Source organism: Sebastes fasciatus, chromosome 2 (assembly GCF_043250625.1).
Source record: "Sebastes fasciatus isolate fSebFas1 chromosome 2, fSebFas1.pri, whole genome shotgun sequence".
Classification (NCBI taxonomy): Eukaryota; Metazoa; Chordata; class Actinopteri; order Perciformes; family Sebastidae; genus Sebastes; species Sebastes fasciatus.
The window spans coordinates 31,915,256-31,933,226 of NC_133796.1; the positions used below are offsets into that span (position 1 = coordinate 31,915,256).

Consider the following 17,971-nt stretch of genomic DNA (forward strand, 5'->3'; position numbering starts at 1 on the left):
TCAGCAAAAGGAAATGAGTTTAATTTTGTTTTATATTGTCCTTTTTATGTTAGGTACAGTAGATGTCTGAGCCAGCTACCATGTAGTTTGAGATGCAGCTTCTGCCTCCTTTAAACTGCAAACTTTCTATTAAAATAGGTAGTTAGATAGCTAGACGGACAGACTCAAATATTAGATACATTTATAAGGCATATTGTTGTCTAATAAAGAATGAGAAGACAGAGAAAGATGACACAAGTAAGAGGACAGATGTTGAATCATTGCAGGAAATAGACTGCAAACTTATAATTGACATTATTTTATTTTTCATTGAATAGTTTCTAAATTTTTTTCCGTGCCTTCAGACCAAGATGTGAATCAGAAGGAACAAACAAATCCCCTGATTGAGTGTACAATTCTGTCATAAGAGAGAAACAAAGATAACTGTGGTCAATACATCTTATTAACCATCATTTGCTTAGCTGTTATGGCATTTATATACTGTTTAAAGAGGAAATATTCTTAATAAGCAACAATCTTTAACATATATTAGTATCCTAATCTGAAACTAGCCTTGAACACAAAGCCGTTCCCTGGGTCTGTGCATAAGGATGTTGGACAAGTGGCCAAAATAGAATGATGTTTGATCAAAAATCAATGCAAGCTGGCCTCTAGGAGACTGCTGCTTAAAGACAGTGATAGACAACTCTGCGATCCACATCCTTCTTAACCATTTAGTTCTCTGTATACACGCCAAGTGTGACCATCCAATTCACAGGTATTCAGATAGCTATAATGGTTGATCTCATATGCTGCAAATCCAGTGTAAAATTCATTGTCTATAAAAATATTGAGATTTACTTGAACATAACCTTCTGACCATGTTATAATAAAAACTCCAGATGTCCGTTGCAGTTGCACAGTGGGATGTACTGTATAAATATTGTATAAAATAAGGCAGTCTTTTCAGTAGGATAAACCAGATACAAAAATTTCTGGGAGAAAAAATTTTCAAGTCCAAAATGTTTTCACATATTTCTGCTGTTGTCAAATGTCAAGCGGTTTACAGCATTAAACCAAGAGTAAGGGATTGTTGCAACAATGAATACACCCACGCACCCACACCTACAACCCAAACGCACCCACACGTACACACACACACACGCACCCATACGTACACACACACACACACACACACACACACACACACACACACACACACACACACACACACACACACACACATACACACGCACGCACGCACACTCCTGATGATCAACAATAACAGCTTATTCTACAATGCAACATCCCATCCCTGGACAAATCACTGAGACGTAGACATTTCTAATATTGTTTACAGTGCAATACAAAAGTGTTCATTCAAACTGGTACTGTACTTTTGATAAGAAAATAAAAATGTTTAATATGGTAATGCTTCATATGAATAATAATTGTGAATTTTTGAGAGTTATAGTAGTATTTGTCTTCATCAGCTTTGGCTTTTCTCTCTCTTTTTGAAATTCATTTTGTTCTTATTCATCAACTAATTCATTTATGAATTTGAATATAGAAAATATGGAACAGCTAGGAAAAATGAACATACCAAATCATCTGTAATTAGTTACCTATGATCATGATGTTGAGGTTTTTGTCTCTCAGCAGTGGCCTAAAGATCCACTCCCTGACCCAAAACGAAAGCATCCCCTCCCGCATGTCTGATATGACAGCTACGTGTCAACTCGGATGTGTTTCTGAAGGACACATGAAAATATTACCAACAAAAAAAAAAAAAAAAGCAGTGGAGTGTTCTTTCATGGTGTGGCCTCCAGGGGCAGAAGGAGCAGTCCTGCCTTGCTGCGAGCACAGGGATGGAGGTCAAAGGTGATTATATGGCCTGTCGTGGATTGGGCACCTTCATATCCAGGCCACTCCTCAAGTGTTGCTCGCTCCTTCAGTAAACAGGCAGTTTTTACTCAAACAGCAACTTCACAGGCAGACAGGAGGGCCCACGTGGTAATTAGGGGACGGATGCTTTGCCAGGAGGCCTGTAAGGACCCTCTCTCAGTCATGTCACTTGACCAGCTACACTGCGAATGCCTGAGGCACGAGAAGTTCATAAGGATGCTGTGTGTCCGTGTCTGTTTGTCACAGTTCTCTAAAGCCAGCAATGTTACTGCTGCAACTGCCCGTCAGGAAGTCCTTCTGTGGTTTCTGTATGGACGGACATGTGGACGCTCGGCGTGCTACAGAAGCAGGAGAGTGAAGGCGAGGAGGCCCTTTGGCTGGCTGGGCTGGCAGGGAGAAAGACGCCCCAGCAGGAGAGAGGAGGGCTGCCCCGGACCGCAGAGTCCCAGGGCTGAACACGGCAGCGCCTACTCCGGAGGCGGTCGCAGGCTGTGCAGCTTCCTCTCATCCAGGCCTTTCCAGTACTTGAAGTTGTTGTCCAAGTGCTGCATAAGATTGGGGAGGTCTGCAAAAGCTGGAGAGACAACAAAAGAAGTTGAACCTTTTGTTTTTAAAGACGGTGTGGTGTGTTTTTCAAATCAACACCACTGTTTCACTTATATATTTTTTGTGAAAGACTTAGTAGGAATGCACAAATCCAACTTTTTCTCTCTTTTACCTAAACTCAGGATATCTGCCGATACCGAGTACCGATCTGATACCAGCGGGTCTCTTTTCCCAAATTAAAACATGTATAACCTGTATGTATCCTGTGTGTTGGATTCATCTTAAGGTAACACACATTGCTATGGCTGCAACAGAGTTGGTGGCCCACAGTGACTTGATAATTTTGAGTTTCAATTTCCCAGTATGCTTGAAAAGGTCAGTATCCAAGGGGCGATTTTAGACTCTTTTTAGGGGTGCTCAAGCACACCTAAATATCATCTTAGCACCACAAAAAAATAATTATCTAACCCTCTGAGGCCAACATTACTGTCCTTACGAGGCTTTAGCGGGCACAATCTCAATGCTGGTGAAGATATTGGCATCATATGAAACTAGAAAACCTAAGAAATCTATTGGTAACAATTATGTCATGCTAGCTTGTCGAAAGGAGGCTAAATAATGCATGGCGATTTTCAAAGGGGTCCCTTGACCTCTGACCTCAAGATATGTGAGTGAAAATGGGTTCTATGGGTACCCACGAGTCTCCCCTTTACAGACATGCCCACTTTATGATAATCACATGCAGTTTTGGGCAAAAATCATGCAGTTATTTGCATGCAGTATAATATAAGACGGGATAACAATAAATGAGAAAAGTTTATCTCCAGGAGAATAAATATTTGAAGCAATACAGAATGACAGAGCCTTACAGCACCATATATTTTTGTTAATATTTTTGAATTGTCCCCCATAACTAAAGACTTTTCCACCATAACTTGGCAGAAATAGGTGCATAAAATTCCCCAGAATGCAGGAAATGAAGTGTGCCCCTGTCAGTATCTGTATTGATACTGGTCCGGTGTATGAAATCAGTGCATCCCTCAGATTTAGCACACATGTAGGTATAAAAGTATTTTTGTGAAAGGATAATGATACTTAAATTCAGTTGCTAATTTGACAGCTTGAATTGTGTTTGTCTATGCCACTATTGTACACAAGTCTCTCTTAAAAAGAGTTGATCTCAATAAGACTCCCTGTTGACAACAAATACATCTAATTATGCAGATTTACAGTGGTATGTGTCTCTAGTGTTTGCATCATGCTGTGCAGTCTTACCATCCCATGCATCAAACATGTCCGTAATGAAGTAGTCTATGAAGGAAATCTGGGACTTTGGGATGCTACACGTGTTTCTGTCAAACACAGGCATGACCACCGGTAGACCTTGCCTCTTCTCCTCGTCCGTCTGCACCAGAGACGACAGCACACGTGATCATCACATACAATAAATACATGAATTATAAAAAAAAAAAAAACACAGTGCAGCTGCTGCCTGCTGGATCCATCTCCCCATACCATCAACACCACGTTATATTTTTTCTAATTACCTGTGCAAAATACTCCTCTGAGATGCGCCCGGCCCATTCTATACAGAGCTCCAGAGGCCGGCATGGATTGGAGATGTCTGCACACTTAATCAGCATCCGCTTGACGAGGATGCGATTCTCAGGGGATGTCAGAATGCTTTTGGCAGATTCCTCATCATTGTTTCCCTAAAAAACAAAAAAAGCAGAAGCAGACCATTAGCACGGAGACAACTCAATTTCTACTTATTAGTGGAAAAAAAGAAAGCCCATTACAGCGCACACACACACACACACAGCAGCTCAACAACTTCAAAAATAACTGACTGTGTCTGTGCACAAGATAAAGGTTTTCTTTATGGAGAAGGAGAGCCTGTATTCAGCGCGTGTTCATTACGGGCTCCTGCAACACTTGCATGTAAAAGAGCGCAGCATGGTTCGTGCAGTCACATGATTTGCAGCCCACTGTACGTTTCAAGATTCAATTCAATGACAATTATGTTAAGCAAAGTACAGAAGGTCTATTTTGTTAAGAGGAGATGAATGAGGTCTCTGTTTTATTTAAGTCTCGAGGTCAACTGAATGAAAGCATATGTGACACAAATAGCTTATTCTTTTTTTTAATCAACTAAACTTCAACTCCATTACAATTTACATCAAACACTTAAATGTTCTGAAAGTGGCTATATTCAGTATCAGAATTCAGGGACGAATCAACTCTTTTCTGCCTTTAAAGGGCAAGACGACTTTTAAATGTCTGTGTTGAGCATTCCACACACAGACGAGAAAGATGGTACCAAGTTGTAAAATTCTCTCCCCACAAAGATATCTGTGCCCATACAGGCAACAACAGGCCACACGTCCCCTGAACCAGTATCATCATCTCTCAAGCTCTTAAAACTATTGTTGCTGTTGGACTGAGTGTGATCCTGCAACAGAATGAGATTACAATAGTTGTGTTTATCTAGTGTGTGAATGCTCCTGTGTGTATCTCCTGCTCTGACACACAACGCTGATCTATTAAAAAAAAAAAGAAGCTAAAATTAGAACCACTATTTCTATACAGGTACGAAATAGAAAAAAAACACTTAAAAGTGTTTTTAATCTCACCCCATTCTCCTCCAGAGCAGCCAGTGGCTTGTTGATGCTGTTGACAAATTTGTTGACATGTTCAAAGTGTTTGGTCATCTCAGTTGCGAGCACCATATCAATGATGGCCTGTCGTAATGTTCGATATTCGTTCCTAGAGAGAGAGAGAGAGAGAGAGAGAGAGAGAGAGAGAGAGAGAGAGAGAAGAAGAAGAAGAGAAAACAGAGCGAGTGAGATGACAGTGTGGTAAATAGCATGGAAACCCGTGTGAACAGTTTTCCCCTTCTGACTGCAGTGACAGTGGCGATGAATGGATGCTTTGTTCACCTTCCCCCTCTGAGGGGACCAGCACATGTGAGCTATTCTGCTTTGGGACTCAAATCACATTACTACCCCGCCGCTGTCAACACACACACAGTATTGCTTTCATTGGCACATGATGCAGACTTAGCTTATCCCCTTATGATGCTTCAGGTGATGTCTGCATCACAAGCCATTTTTTTTACAATACATACAATTTGAATTTTCGTAATTTTTCGTAATTGACATATACAAATATTCTGTATATTGTTTATCTAGTAAAGCAGAGTTTGCAAAACATGTTCATACAACTGGGTTTCAAGTGCAATCGCTTAAATCAAATTTAGGCACAAAAGTCAGCAAATTCATCTCATTTGGGGTAAATTAAAGGAATAGTTCAGCCCAAAATAAAAAATATAGTAATTATCTAGCCTGTGTGAGTAAAATCTTAAGTTAGTTTAGCTCTTTTGGAGACACTGAGGTTAATGCACTTATTTGATTCACGGTTGAATTAGACTACTTGAGGTCTTTGTATTGACAGGTATTTTAAGACTTGTAGCTACAGACTTCTACATCCACTTAACTTCAATAGTTTAGGAGAATGACTAAGTTTAGTTTTGTGTTTGGTGATCCTGTGAGCAGTCAAGACATCAACAGATAATGAAAACTTCCATTTTTTGGGGTGACCTATTTCTCGTGTGATGAATCTCCTACCTTTCGATGTTTTTAAAGATGTTGCACTTATCATCTCTTGTAGTGATCTGGAAGGCCAGTGCTGCATGGTGGCTCTCTAGCACAGCGGTGTCATTGTAGAGGATGGCCAGCTCGCTTCCTGCGTTGCACAGGAAGCTGTTGGTGCGGCCGGGGTGGTCCACGTCGTGCACAGTAGCAGCAATCAGGGCAGCCACCTCGTCGATGGGATCCAAACTTTGCTGTTGGGGCAGATTGAACAGATTCTGGGGCATTAAAATTAACTTTATCATATTACCACCTTGGTCAATAGTTCTGAATGATAAACTATAGGCCAGAAGTTGGCACACTATAACCTTCTACTACATTCACTAGACATGTCACATCCCGCTATCAACACAACTGTGACGTGCATCCAGTTTAGCCTGCAGGTTGAACCAAGAAGTAGCTCTACATTGTGAAAAGCAGTCGTGATTTATTATTAGGACAAAAATATTTAATGTTCACTTCATTTTGCTGCATCTACAGGGGATCCCAAGCTTTCCCAAGATACCAAACACATCTGGCTGATCGTAAAATGTCAATATACTATATTTATATACAGCATTATACAGCTATAATGAAGCACTAGATCAAGCAAATACAGAGAATCCCTCATTCTGTTGAATGTGTATAGAACATTGTAGTTTTTCTAATCAAATTTTCAACCTAATTTTGAAGCAATCCTTTTAAAATATTAATTTAACAGAAATAGTTGATAATAAAATTGATTAAAAAGTATAAGTATAGAAAAAGAGATCTTCAAAATAATTCCTCATTTCTAAATTAATTTGCAACAGAACAGACCTGCTAACCTGTCTGTAGATTTCCAGGGATTCATTTGGGTGATGTAACTTCACAGCTCACTGGCTAAGCCAATGAAAGATCACTCCGGTGAGATCAGAAATAGACAGTTTGGTAATCAGCTTAGCCGGTGCACGGCCTCAACCGGTTACTGAGCCACTGACACACTTGGGCCGAAACCACGACTCTCTTGAATAACGTCGGCACAGACGGGACACCCGACGCTCAAGACTGAGTCGAGAGCTGCGCCTGATAGTAAAACATCCCAACATCTACATACCGTAGGTCTTTGGGCCCACAACCAAAGCAGTAGTGAACACTTGTAAACAAAAGAATGGCAGCCTCGAACACACGCTAATGCTAAAATCAGTAACTGCCATGTAGTTTCAGATCTTCTCATGAACTACCAGTTCTGTCATCTTGTTTTCTCTCAAAATCAAACTTATCCAGAAAATTCAAGTATTTAGGAGGCGTCTTTTGTTTGCAGCGTTTACTTTGAAATAGCAGTTGTTAACAGTGCTCCATGGGCAGAGTGGCTTCAACATATTGCAAGGATAAAATAAAAAGGCATGTAAAGAAGTGAGCATTTGTGCAGCATACTGACCAAACACAGAGGAAAAAGCAGGAAAAATGCATTAATTGGGAATTAATGGGATTGGTATCACACCGATCCCACTATAGAAACTGTAACAACAGAGTTAACACTGCAACTTAATTCATATATTTCATTAAATAACAGCTAAGTGATCTGAGACTTATTTCAAGAGCTTCCCTGAGAAAAGCTAATAATGGGTAATAAAGCTGCAACTAATGATTATTTTCATTATCAATTCATTTGTCAATAATTTCAATTAATTGCTTAAACCGTTTGATTCACAAAGTATCTATTAATAGTAATACATATTGGGGAATGGCAATCACAACATCCTAGAAACCAAGGTGACCTCTTTAAATTGCTTGTTTAGTCCAAAAAAAAGTTCCAAAACCAAAGATATTTAGTTCAATATCACATAAAACTAAAAAGACAAATAGACAAACCACATATTAAACCTAAACTATGTACCAGCTGCAACATTCTGAAAGCAAAGCTTGTGGTATGTTTTGCAAGTTTGGCATGTAGTTTTAAAACATTGTTCTTTATTATTATTTCTTAATTTACCTTGACCCTCTCCTTGCCGAGAAAATAGGCCGTTGCGTGCAGGACATCAGCTGCATGAGAAGAGTTGTGGTAGGAGTTACTGGAGTGGTAGTTAGCTTCAATCACTTGTAGCCAGGAGCGCAAAGTGGCCTCGGGGCAGTTCAGGTACTCGCAGACCCCAAATCGGGAAAAGATCTTCATGCCCAAGTAGGTCAAAGGCCTGCGGGAGGATTCGGCATGGTAGTTTAACATAAACTCATCTCAGGTTCCTTTGATAGCCCTTAACTCTGTTGTTGCCTCACCGTTTCATGGTTGCAGCCTCCAAGTTGACGATGTCAAATTCCCAGGAGTCCTCGTTCTCCATGGTCTGGGCGATACGAGGGGGGATGTCATTTAAAGACAGAGGAGTTGCCAGGTGGCTGGGCATATGGTGGGGCTCTGTGATAAAAAGGAAGGCACAAGAAAGGAAGTATTCAGATAAAGAGAGCTGGAAAAAATAAAGATCTAAAACGCAGCATCGTCCCTCCTGTATGCTTTATGTAAACTTACTGTTTGTGGCCAAGATGTATTCATTTCCTGACAATCTGCGTAAACCATCCTGAGAAGAAGAAAGTAAGAAAGTGTCAGGGAGGTTGTAAGTGTAAAAAAAAACGACTGCATCAATCATCCTATTTGAACAGCAGCTCAGTGTTTGGAGCACCAGCATCAAAAGAACTGCATGGGCCTTCAAAATAAATTTGGACAGTGAAATTGTTTGGATGCTATGAGACATTTACTCTGACATCAGATCTGATATAAAAGTCATCTGTGCTAAATTAAGCTGCTAGGAGCACCGAAAGCAAGCTGGGTGAGACCAGTCACGTTACTGTGACTTGCACATGGGTATCAACCATCAAAGATGTTTCATTGACCCACAAAACAAGATGAATGATGCCCAGATTAAGCCACAAGTCAGGGGAATTCCTATCTATAAAACTAGATAAGGAAACATTATCCCTTTTTGAAAACCTCAAGAGCACCAGGAGTATCTGGACAGATTAAGATTTACATACAACTAAGTTGTCATTTTTGTTTGTTTTTAACATTTCTAAGTAGCCAAAAATCCTTGAACCATGACTAGAATCTCTTTTCAAATGATTTTCCCAGCAAATGGAACAATTAATATCTGTATTTATCATATGTCAAAGTGACTGAATGTCTTGTTGCTACATTTTTACAATGTTTTCACTGAAGCGAGAGCATAACAGATTACAACAGTAACACAAATAAGAGGAAACAAAGACACAGATTTTCCATATTAACACTTTAAGTATACTAACTATGAGCTTTTCATCTGTTCTATGACACAATGTTTTGGAGGCTATGTTATGTTGACACCTCATAGCGTCCCCTCCCACGAGCACACACAGAGGGAGCGGAGGGATGAGGTAGCCAAGCCGAGCTTATTAATGAAACCAATATGCAGTTTAGGAAATCATTACCATATTTATGAACTGTAATAGTTGTGTCAGAAATGACACCGTGATAATTTATGTACACATGTCAGATAATCTACAGTAAATTATTCCATTATGACATTTGTCTTCCTCTGGGCAGCGCTGCATGCTGGGACAGCAAATGGGGCTCATCAGTGGGGTAACACTTCATCACCCGAATAATCAAACGCTGCTTCTCAGTGGTTACAAGTATAATGATCCGGCTCTTCTGGGACTATCGGCTGTGGATAATACACTACGTGTTAAGAATTGGGAAAGGAAAGATTGATCAAGCTATTTTTAGCCAGACTAGCGGTGCGGCTAAAAACAGTCAGTCGGTTGACCAATCGACTTCCCAGATAAAAGAACTATCAAATGGATGAAAGTTCTTGCAGGCATTCCTCGTCCTCAGAGGATGAAACCGGTCGTGTCTAGAAGGTAACCCGCAAATTGTGAAACTCTTGCGAGATGGTTAAGGTTAGGCATTGACCTTAAATGGTTAAGGCTAAGCATTGACCTTGAATAGTTAAGGTTAGGATAGGTCGTCGGGCAGCTAGTCTCGCGAGAATTTGTGCAAGTTTTTGCAATAAAGATCACCTGATTTTTCCTCTAGCGCCACCAAGAAGTTGACATTTGTGGTTTTGAGTGAAATATCTCAACATGGAATGAAATCCGGTTCATTCATGTTCCTCGCAGGGTGAATAGAAATACCTTTGTTGACCCCTTAACTCCTTCCTCTAGTGCCATCATATCAGGTCTAATTAATTGTCCAATACTTTGGCTAATGACCAAATACCAGCAAAGCTAACAAGATTGGCATTGGCCTTTGTGTTTAGTGCCAATTGGCACATGTTAGCATGCTCCCATAATCAGGACATTGTAATTCTATATGACAGCTCTATACACGAAAGCTGCCATCCTTATGATAACATCCACATCTGAGTTTAAATCATTCACTCAACGACCTTCCACCAATCTTGTTCATCAGCAATAAACTTAACAAATTTTGTGAAGAGTGAGAGAGAGAGTAGGGGGGGACTTTCGCAGAATGCGGGTGGGGGAAAAAAAAGAATCAAACTATCGGAAATAACAGGCCGCGCAGCTGCCAATGGCTATGAAAGAGGTAATTTGACATGCCAATGAGAGGGCACATCAACATTTCCAAAAAACACTCTTATCACACTTATTGCTAGTGTGCCATTGGTTAATCTACCACGTGCCAATTGTGGCGACCGTGCCTAACGTTGCCTACCCGTGCTGTAGACTCTTCTTGTTTAATGTTAGCAACAACCACTGCATTACAGTTTATCAAATAAATAGATATTGTTTAAATGTGTCTCTCAAAGAATAACTGTGACAAGATGCTACAATGAAATCATGAACTAAAATGTAATGTTATGTAGTATAAAACTATACCCTCAGGCTATTGCATGTCATGAAAATGTTAAAAGATTAAAAAAACATTCAAATAAAACATTGGGGACATTAAGGCTTTCACTTCTCTCACATAAAATGTGTTGCCACATGTCAGCTATGAAGATGACAGGCCTATATCACCCAGTCATTCTGGTGTAAGATATATATACAGTATAATGGGCGTTAGTAAGTACATGGGTGTGTGTCGCAGAGTGAAATGTTTACTTCACAAGTGAAAAAGGAAGAGGACACTGGCTCATCTTTGACCTGAGCATTGTCTCATGGTGGCGCTGCCTCTGTACACACTGGTTATTTTAAGACTTTCTCCCCAGAAAGATGACAGCTCTTCTCTTAATGTTCGCCGCGTCTTCTGAGTTCAGACCTCGCCGTAACAAACACACACAAATACATATGCAACCAGGCAGACACCTCATAAACCAATATGACCATACATAAATAACTAAACCTGAACTCACGCCTCATGCTTTTCTGGTTTCATCAGCCTTTATCACTTATGCAGAACAAATCTTTCTAGGGAAGGACTATGTGTAATGCCTCTCTGCCTCTGCGTATCCAGAGTGTACATGTATAAGTAAAGCCATGCTTATTCATCTGATCCAAAGAACAGGATGTTTCCAGGCCTGCGGAGTCGAGAGGAAGAGGTTCATGTGAGTGTGACTGTGTGCATGTGTGCAGAGAGAGAGAGAGAGAGAGAGAGGCAGGGGGGTGGAGAGGGTGGGGTGGGCTTTCCTCTCCAGCCTACAGGAGCACAAAGGACAATCTAACACTTCCTCTGGGGTTGTTGCCAAGACTGCCAACTTGGCACTCTTTCTACTTCTGTACTTCACCGTTGCTGTCTGTTAATCTCTCTGTCTGTGTCTCTCTCCCTCCCCCAAATATGAACAGAAATCCTCACAAAAAAACAAAAGTCCACAGACACTCCTGACTCTCTGTGTGTCATTATCACGGGCTTTCATGGTGAATGGACATTCATGCGTGTTATCGCTCTGGAATTCAGCAAACGCTCTGACGTGTGTTATCATATGGGAGTCAATCCATTCGTAGCGGAAGGAAGCTGTTTGGGTGTTTCAGACTTCTCGAAGGACCCTCGTGCTCTACGGGGACGGCTGCTTACCGTCATCAGCCCCCCCACGAGGTCATTCGTATGGGGGTCTTCATCCTTGGTGCCAAACTGTGGGGAATAGAGCTCAGTCGTTCTCAGGATCTCCAGTACCCGATCCAAGGCCTCGGCCACGGGCATAGGACTGCTTTCCTGCGCTGCGTTGATGATGTTGATTACCTGGATCACGGAAGGTTATATTTATTCGTACAACAATGATAAAAGCAAACATACAATATTTAATAAAAGACAATGAAAGAAATAAAGACAATTCTGTATTCAGTGAGTAAAATCAGGGTGTGTTTCAAATAGATATGGATTCAGCCTCTTTATTCAGGTCATACCAAAGCCTCTGGGCCCTGAGTAAAAAGCCTCCATCCCCTGTGAGTGTACACACTTATAAGAACTAAAAGGTCACAAATACACCATGAACGGCCCTAAAATGAACCAGTAAGATGTTAAAACCAATCCTGAAACATACTGGGAGCCAGTATAAAGAGATTTAAATAACTATTTAATTCTGCTCATTCACTTTCTTGCCGGGGGTTATATGAGAAGATCAACACCACTCACATCTGTCCATTAAATATGAAGCTACAGTGGGGAGACGGTTAGCGTAGCTTAGCATAAAAGGTTGAGTAGCTTGAGTTTATGGTCTCAGTCGCTAGTTTCAAGTTTTCTTCAATACAGCATGATGTTCATTTAGTAAATTATGGTCCCATTTAGAGTCAAACAGACCATAAAGCAGGGTATGCTTTAGGGCGTGGCTACCTTGTGATTGACAGGTCGCTACCACGGCGTTGTCCGGTCTGGGAGTTGTCCGTGTTTATGTTTTACAACTTTAACCCTTTCACAGTGTGTTTTCAGTTTATGAAAGTTAATTGTAACATTTTTGGTTGCCTAAAAATGTCTTCTTCAGCGTTTGGTTGTACTTAGCTCCACCCTCTCGTGTCACTTCTGGTTGCAAAACCCAAGATGGCGATGGCCAAAATGCCGAACTCAAGGCTTTAAAATTGCAGTCCACAAACCAATGGGTCACGTCACAGTGACTACGTCCACTTCTTATATACAGTCTATGATTTTAACTTTAGACAGTTCCCGTCTTTGTGCTAAGCTAAGCCAAACAGCTGCTGGTTGTAGCCTTTGATTTAATGGACAGATGTGAGAGCGGTATCAATCTTCTTATTGAACTCTCAACAAGAAATAACAGTAGCCTACATCCCACAATATCAAACTTTTTTTTAAATAAAGAGGCAGTTGCAATAATCTAAGCATGAGATCTCTTTGCCTCTAGCATTAATAAAAAGATCTTATTTCTAGAATATAAAAAAATGATTAATAAAACAAGCCCAGTAGTATGATGTATGAATGTTTTCTTCAAAAATCTGAAGGAGGTTCTAACAAAGGGCACCTATGGCGAGGTCAGCAAGCAGGTGCAAGAACACAAGTTACTAACTAACTCACACACACACACACACACACACACATACACAGTGTATCAGCAGCTCTATCAGTGCTTTATTCTGGAGAGGATGACGCCTAAAGGGACTGACTACACAGTCAAATGATACAGCAGTGGAACTGCAGTGTGTCATATGACCCATCCCTGGGGACTTTCTCTGTTTCCGACTATCCAGGCTGCAGAATACATAAACCACTGAAACAGCAGGTCATTCTGGTCTAACATGCTTCCCTGTCTTATGCATGAAATTAGACAATTTATCACCCTATCTGCTCTTGACATGGCTTCGAGGCCTCTGGCCTCGATGCTAGTAGCTGTACAAGAAGTGCTCATGGCGGTAGTGGCAGTTTTATAACCCAAGAGTTCAGTCATGAGACACAAAACATCAGTACAAAGCGCTAATTATATGATGGAGGCTGGAAGGGATGATGGGGAGGGAGATGAACCCACCTTGGTGATGGGAGCTTCTATAGTCATGGAGTGGATTCGAGCCATTGAGGAGTGCCTTCGCTGTGAGCTCCCTGGCAGGATGAAAAAAAAAGACAAACACATTCAACAACAAGTTAAGCTGCAAGTTTTCCATCTAATGAGTGTGTTTGTGTGCATGTCCAATCAACACTTGATGCAAACAGACAACTGGGAAGGTTTCATAGGCTGACAAGTAACACCCAGAGTTTCCATCATCTAGCTCCCTTCACTCTCACCATCGCTCCCCCGAGATGTTGTGGATCTCACGTCCAGAGAGCCTTTCCTCCGGTCTTTGTGCTTACTGGATTGGATGTCTGGGGAGAAGAAAACACCTTACATTAACACACACACACAGTTCAAGTTTCGTGACAAGGCCGACTTTGGCCTCCATCACAATATCCTTGGCAAGAGGAGGCAATGTCTGAATCAGTGCAACCAGTCTGTTTTTGATTACTTTAACTCTACTTACTGATTCTGTGGTCACTCACAAGTTTAGTTTTAAAGTTTTAATCCAGTAAAATTGTAATAATTGGTCAAAGTTGGGAACAAAAGGTGCAAAAGTGAGTCTAAACTTACCCAACAAAGTGAAATGTAATAATTTTACATATTAAACATTCTCCGTATCAAAGAAGCTACTGGAAATACTCCAGAAAATTGGGATTATCAAGCCATCCCCACAGGTCAAATCCATAGGTATAAAATAGTATATATTATAATCTATTATATTTATATTGTCAGATCTGTCCTAGGCATTTAAAGGATAAGGTTGGTATTATTCTATATTTTTTTTATTGTCAACAAATCCCATAAAAAGATGAAAACTAACAATGTGTTAGTCCATCTCTCAATACTTTCTGACTTCCACATGGCACTCAGCTTCAAGTCTATTAGTTCCTACTGAGGATGTAGATCTAAAAAAAAAAAAAAAAAAAAAAGGTAAAAAATAAATAGTTTCATTTTTAAAAGGGGCTCAGAAATGTTCTCAAACAGCTGGGTACTGTAGTTTTTAGCAAAGGATTCTCATGGTGTGGATTAATACACATTTTCTGCTATAGTGAGTTTATTTGGTAGCAGGAGAGTGTATGTGGGATTGACTTAAAATAAACTACATTGTGTGTGTTCATTGTAATGAATGAACATGTCCAGTGTAACAATGTGGTTCAATAATGTGTTTTAAATAATCTTTTGGCTTTGATTCCATTCAAAGGGATTTTTACTGTTATCAAGGTTTTGCGGGGACAAAGTAAAAAAAGCGCTAGAAAGCCACAGAAGTGGGCGGGAAACTTTTCTTTGTTTCTTTGTCTGAGTTGGCAGACGGTTCTACCTTGGACACATTCTGTGTATTTCAATTAAAAATTACAGAAAAATGGAAATTTTTGCAATTTCTAAATGCACTTTATAAATGTAATAAAACACACTTAAAACACAAACAAAAGTAAAAGTAAATTAAGAAACAAAAGAAATGAAAAACACCAGTCACTTTTAAAGGCCAAAGAGAAGAAAAAGATAATTCTTTTTTTTTAAAATGGCAAATGACCATGCTGACTAAGCACTTTTGGTATAGTTGCAGCATAACATTAGAGGCATAGTTAACCTTCAGAGCCCCTAATCAGAAGACCTCGGGGACGTAGGGGTGTTGCATAAGAGTTACTGTGAAATATACTGTGCTGTAAGACCATGCAAAGATTCATAAACAAACAGCAAGATTTTAAAGTCCCTTCTTTTCAGTGAGCTGGTGAAAGGACGCCAACACAGGAGAGATATGAGATATCCCTGTTTTGTTGGCCTGTCAGGAGCGTAGCTGCTGCATTTTGAAATCAGTTGCAGCTGTGAATTGGCTCTACAGTTGATACCACAATACAGCAAGGAACAATAGTCCAGTTTAGAGGTAAATAAAAGCGTGGATAACTTTTTCAAGGTCAACAAAAGACAGAATTCATTTCTTTGGAGGTATTTCTCAGCTAGATAAAACAGGACTGGACACTCTGTTAGTCTACAGTTGGAAATTTGGGTCGTGAACAATGGGTTTCTGGCATGGTGCAATACATTTGCTGACATATTTCCAAAGAGTTTACAAAGCTCAGGTTCCCAAATGTGTCTCCAATTTATCATGAACATCTAACAGATATTTGGTGAGTCAGTCAAAATGAGTGTATCATCGGTGTAAAACTGGAACTAATGTTGTGCTTCCTAATGACAAACACACAGTTGCCCCTCAGATCCTCGAAGCTTGTGACAGATCACAAGCGACACCGTCATGGAAAGAACTTCCATCACTAATGCTGATAACTGCACCGCAGAGAGAACCTGAACTACTCAAAGGATTCAGCATAATAAATCACCTTTAATGTCATTCAAATACAGAGTTGAAGGGATAGTTTGGGTGTTTTGAAGTGGGCATGATGAGGTAGATGACGTTCAGCGTGTCCCCAGCTTGGAGAAACAGACAGGAGCACCGGCACCGAAGCAAAGCAATACAGTGCAGTGGACGGGGACGACAGAAAAATTTATTTTAGCCACCTAATAAGAAGATGGGTAAAATGAGAATATTTTCTGACGGCGAACTGAACTGAAGGTGAAACGTATCTATACTGTGTTTGTCATCTGAGCCTGCTGGCGTTGGAGAGAGCATAGATAAGTTTCACTTTCAGTTCAGTTCCCCTTGGAAAGGGGAAGGAAAGGGCTGTCTGACGGCAACATAAAGTGGTGAAAATATTCTAAATATAGTGTACACTTAAACTTCAATTTTAAAATGTTTCTTCTGTCCCCGTCCACAGCACTGTATTGCTTTGCTTCTGTGTCAGTACTCCTGTCTGTTTCTCCAAGCTGGGGACACGCCGACCGTTATCTACTGTAAGTAATACACCTACTATGGATAAGTACCTCATACAACCCCACTTCAAAACACCCGAACTATCCCTTTAAGACCGAGTGCCTACAGTGGGCATTTTCAGGATGGATCTTACCTGTTTGAGACTCTGCCTGCACACGTTCAGTGGATTTATCACTCTGCATGGACAGAATAGAAAAGCACATTAATGCACGCCGGCCAGAAAGCTCCTTTCATTCATTATTAATTAGCAAAACTGGGAACACATCTCACCTTATTATTATCATTTAAAGGCCAGTTGATAGACACATAGTGTCTGATTTTTCTGTGAATGACAAAAGCTAATTAGTACACCAGGAAAAAACAAAGGGATACAACACAATCATTCATCATCCAGTATAATTATTCAGGTACTGGAAAGGTAATTTACATTTAGCAAGACTGAATGAGCCAGGCCTCAACATCCTGTCACTCACCCTCCCTGTCCAATTACAGGTGTGATCTTCACATTTTGCTGAATGCTGTCTCCATTCTTCTTTTTGGCATAATAAATCCCCTGCCACTCCTGGAACATAACGGACAGAGGGAATTAAACATACAGACAGACACAAAATGTACAGACAAAGGAATCATTCATCATAACAAATGACAACATATAATAAGTATAATAAATGTCCTAAAGGTCGGTGTGGACTGGGTGTAGCATGGCGGTGTTTGTGGTGCAGAGGTGAGGTGGGTCAGAGTATATCAGAGAGCAGCAAGTTGCTTTAATGGGCAGGGGGAGCGCTCCTGGAGTTCGGCGCGCTTCTTTCATGTCACCCCACCTACAGACTGCTGTGGCAGCTTAAAAAGACCCTTCCTGCTGTTCGCCTGTCTGAGACTGACCTTCGCTCTCTGTGTAGTAAGATTACAGCACAGCCATCAACCGCTGTTCTTATGCACATGAAACAGAGCTGCTGGATGGCCAGTGGTGCAGACGTACAGCACACATGGATGCACGGGCACGCATGCATGCACAGACACAAAGGCAGCAGCAGATATCTGCAGCACTCACAACAGTGATCTGATTGTGAAGCGACATGTACTGTATGTGAGAGTATCAGCAATAACAAGAAGGTGATTTCCCGATAAAATCAAGTTCCAGATCAAGTAAACCACTCTGAAAATTGTGTGTATAGTGTAGATGA

General features: G+C 40.6%; 1 protein-coding gene across 3 annotated transcripts in view; it reads right to left on the minus strand.

The window, feature by feature from the left end:
• Positions 1 to 282: 282 nt before the first annotated feature.
• Positions 283 to 17,971, minus strand: part of pde8a (phosphodiesterase 8A) — a 51,945-nt gene continuing 34,256 nt past the window's right edge. For all 3 annotated transcript variants that reach the window (XM_074619878.1, XM_074619886.1, XM_074619897.1), the window contains 14 exons: positions 17,261 to 17,349; positions 17,058 to 17,109; positions 16,921 to 16,963; positions 14,191 to 14,268; positions 13,937 to 14,007; positions 12,040 to 12,204; positions 8,563 to 8,611; positions 8,316 to 8,451; positions 8,035 to 8,233; positions 6,057 to 6,274; positions 5,064 to 5,196; positions 3,978 to 4,142; positions 3,706 to 3,835; positions 283 to 2,458 (listed from right to left, as the gene is read on the minus strand). In XM_074619878.1, the coding sequence (XP_074475979.1) occupies positions 2,352 to 2,458; positions 3,706 to 3,835; positions 3,978 to 4,142; positions 5,064 to 5,196; positions 6,057 to 6,274; positions 8,035 to 8,233; positions 8,316 to 8,451; positions 8,563 to 8,611; positions 12,040 to 12,204; positions 13,937 to 14,007; positions 14,191 to 14,268; positions 16,921 to 16,963; positions 17,058 to 17,109; positions 17,261 to 17,349 (1,635 nt within the window). In that variant the 3' untranslated portion in view covers positions 283 to 2,351. The remainder of the gene's footprint in view (positions 2,459 to 3,705; positions 3,836 to 3,977; positions 4,143 to 5,063; positions 5,197 to 6,056; positions 6,275 to 8,034; positions 8,234 to 8,315; positions 8,452 to 8,562; positions 8,612 to 12,039; positions 12,205 to 13,936; positions 14,008 to 14,190; positions 14,269 to 16,920; positions 16,964 to 17,057; positions 17,110 to 17,260; positions 17,350 to 17,971) is intronic.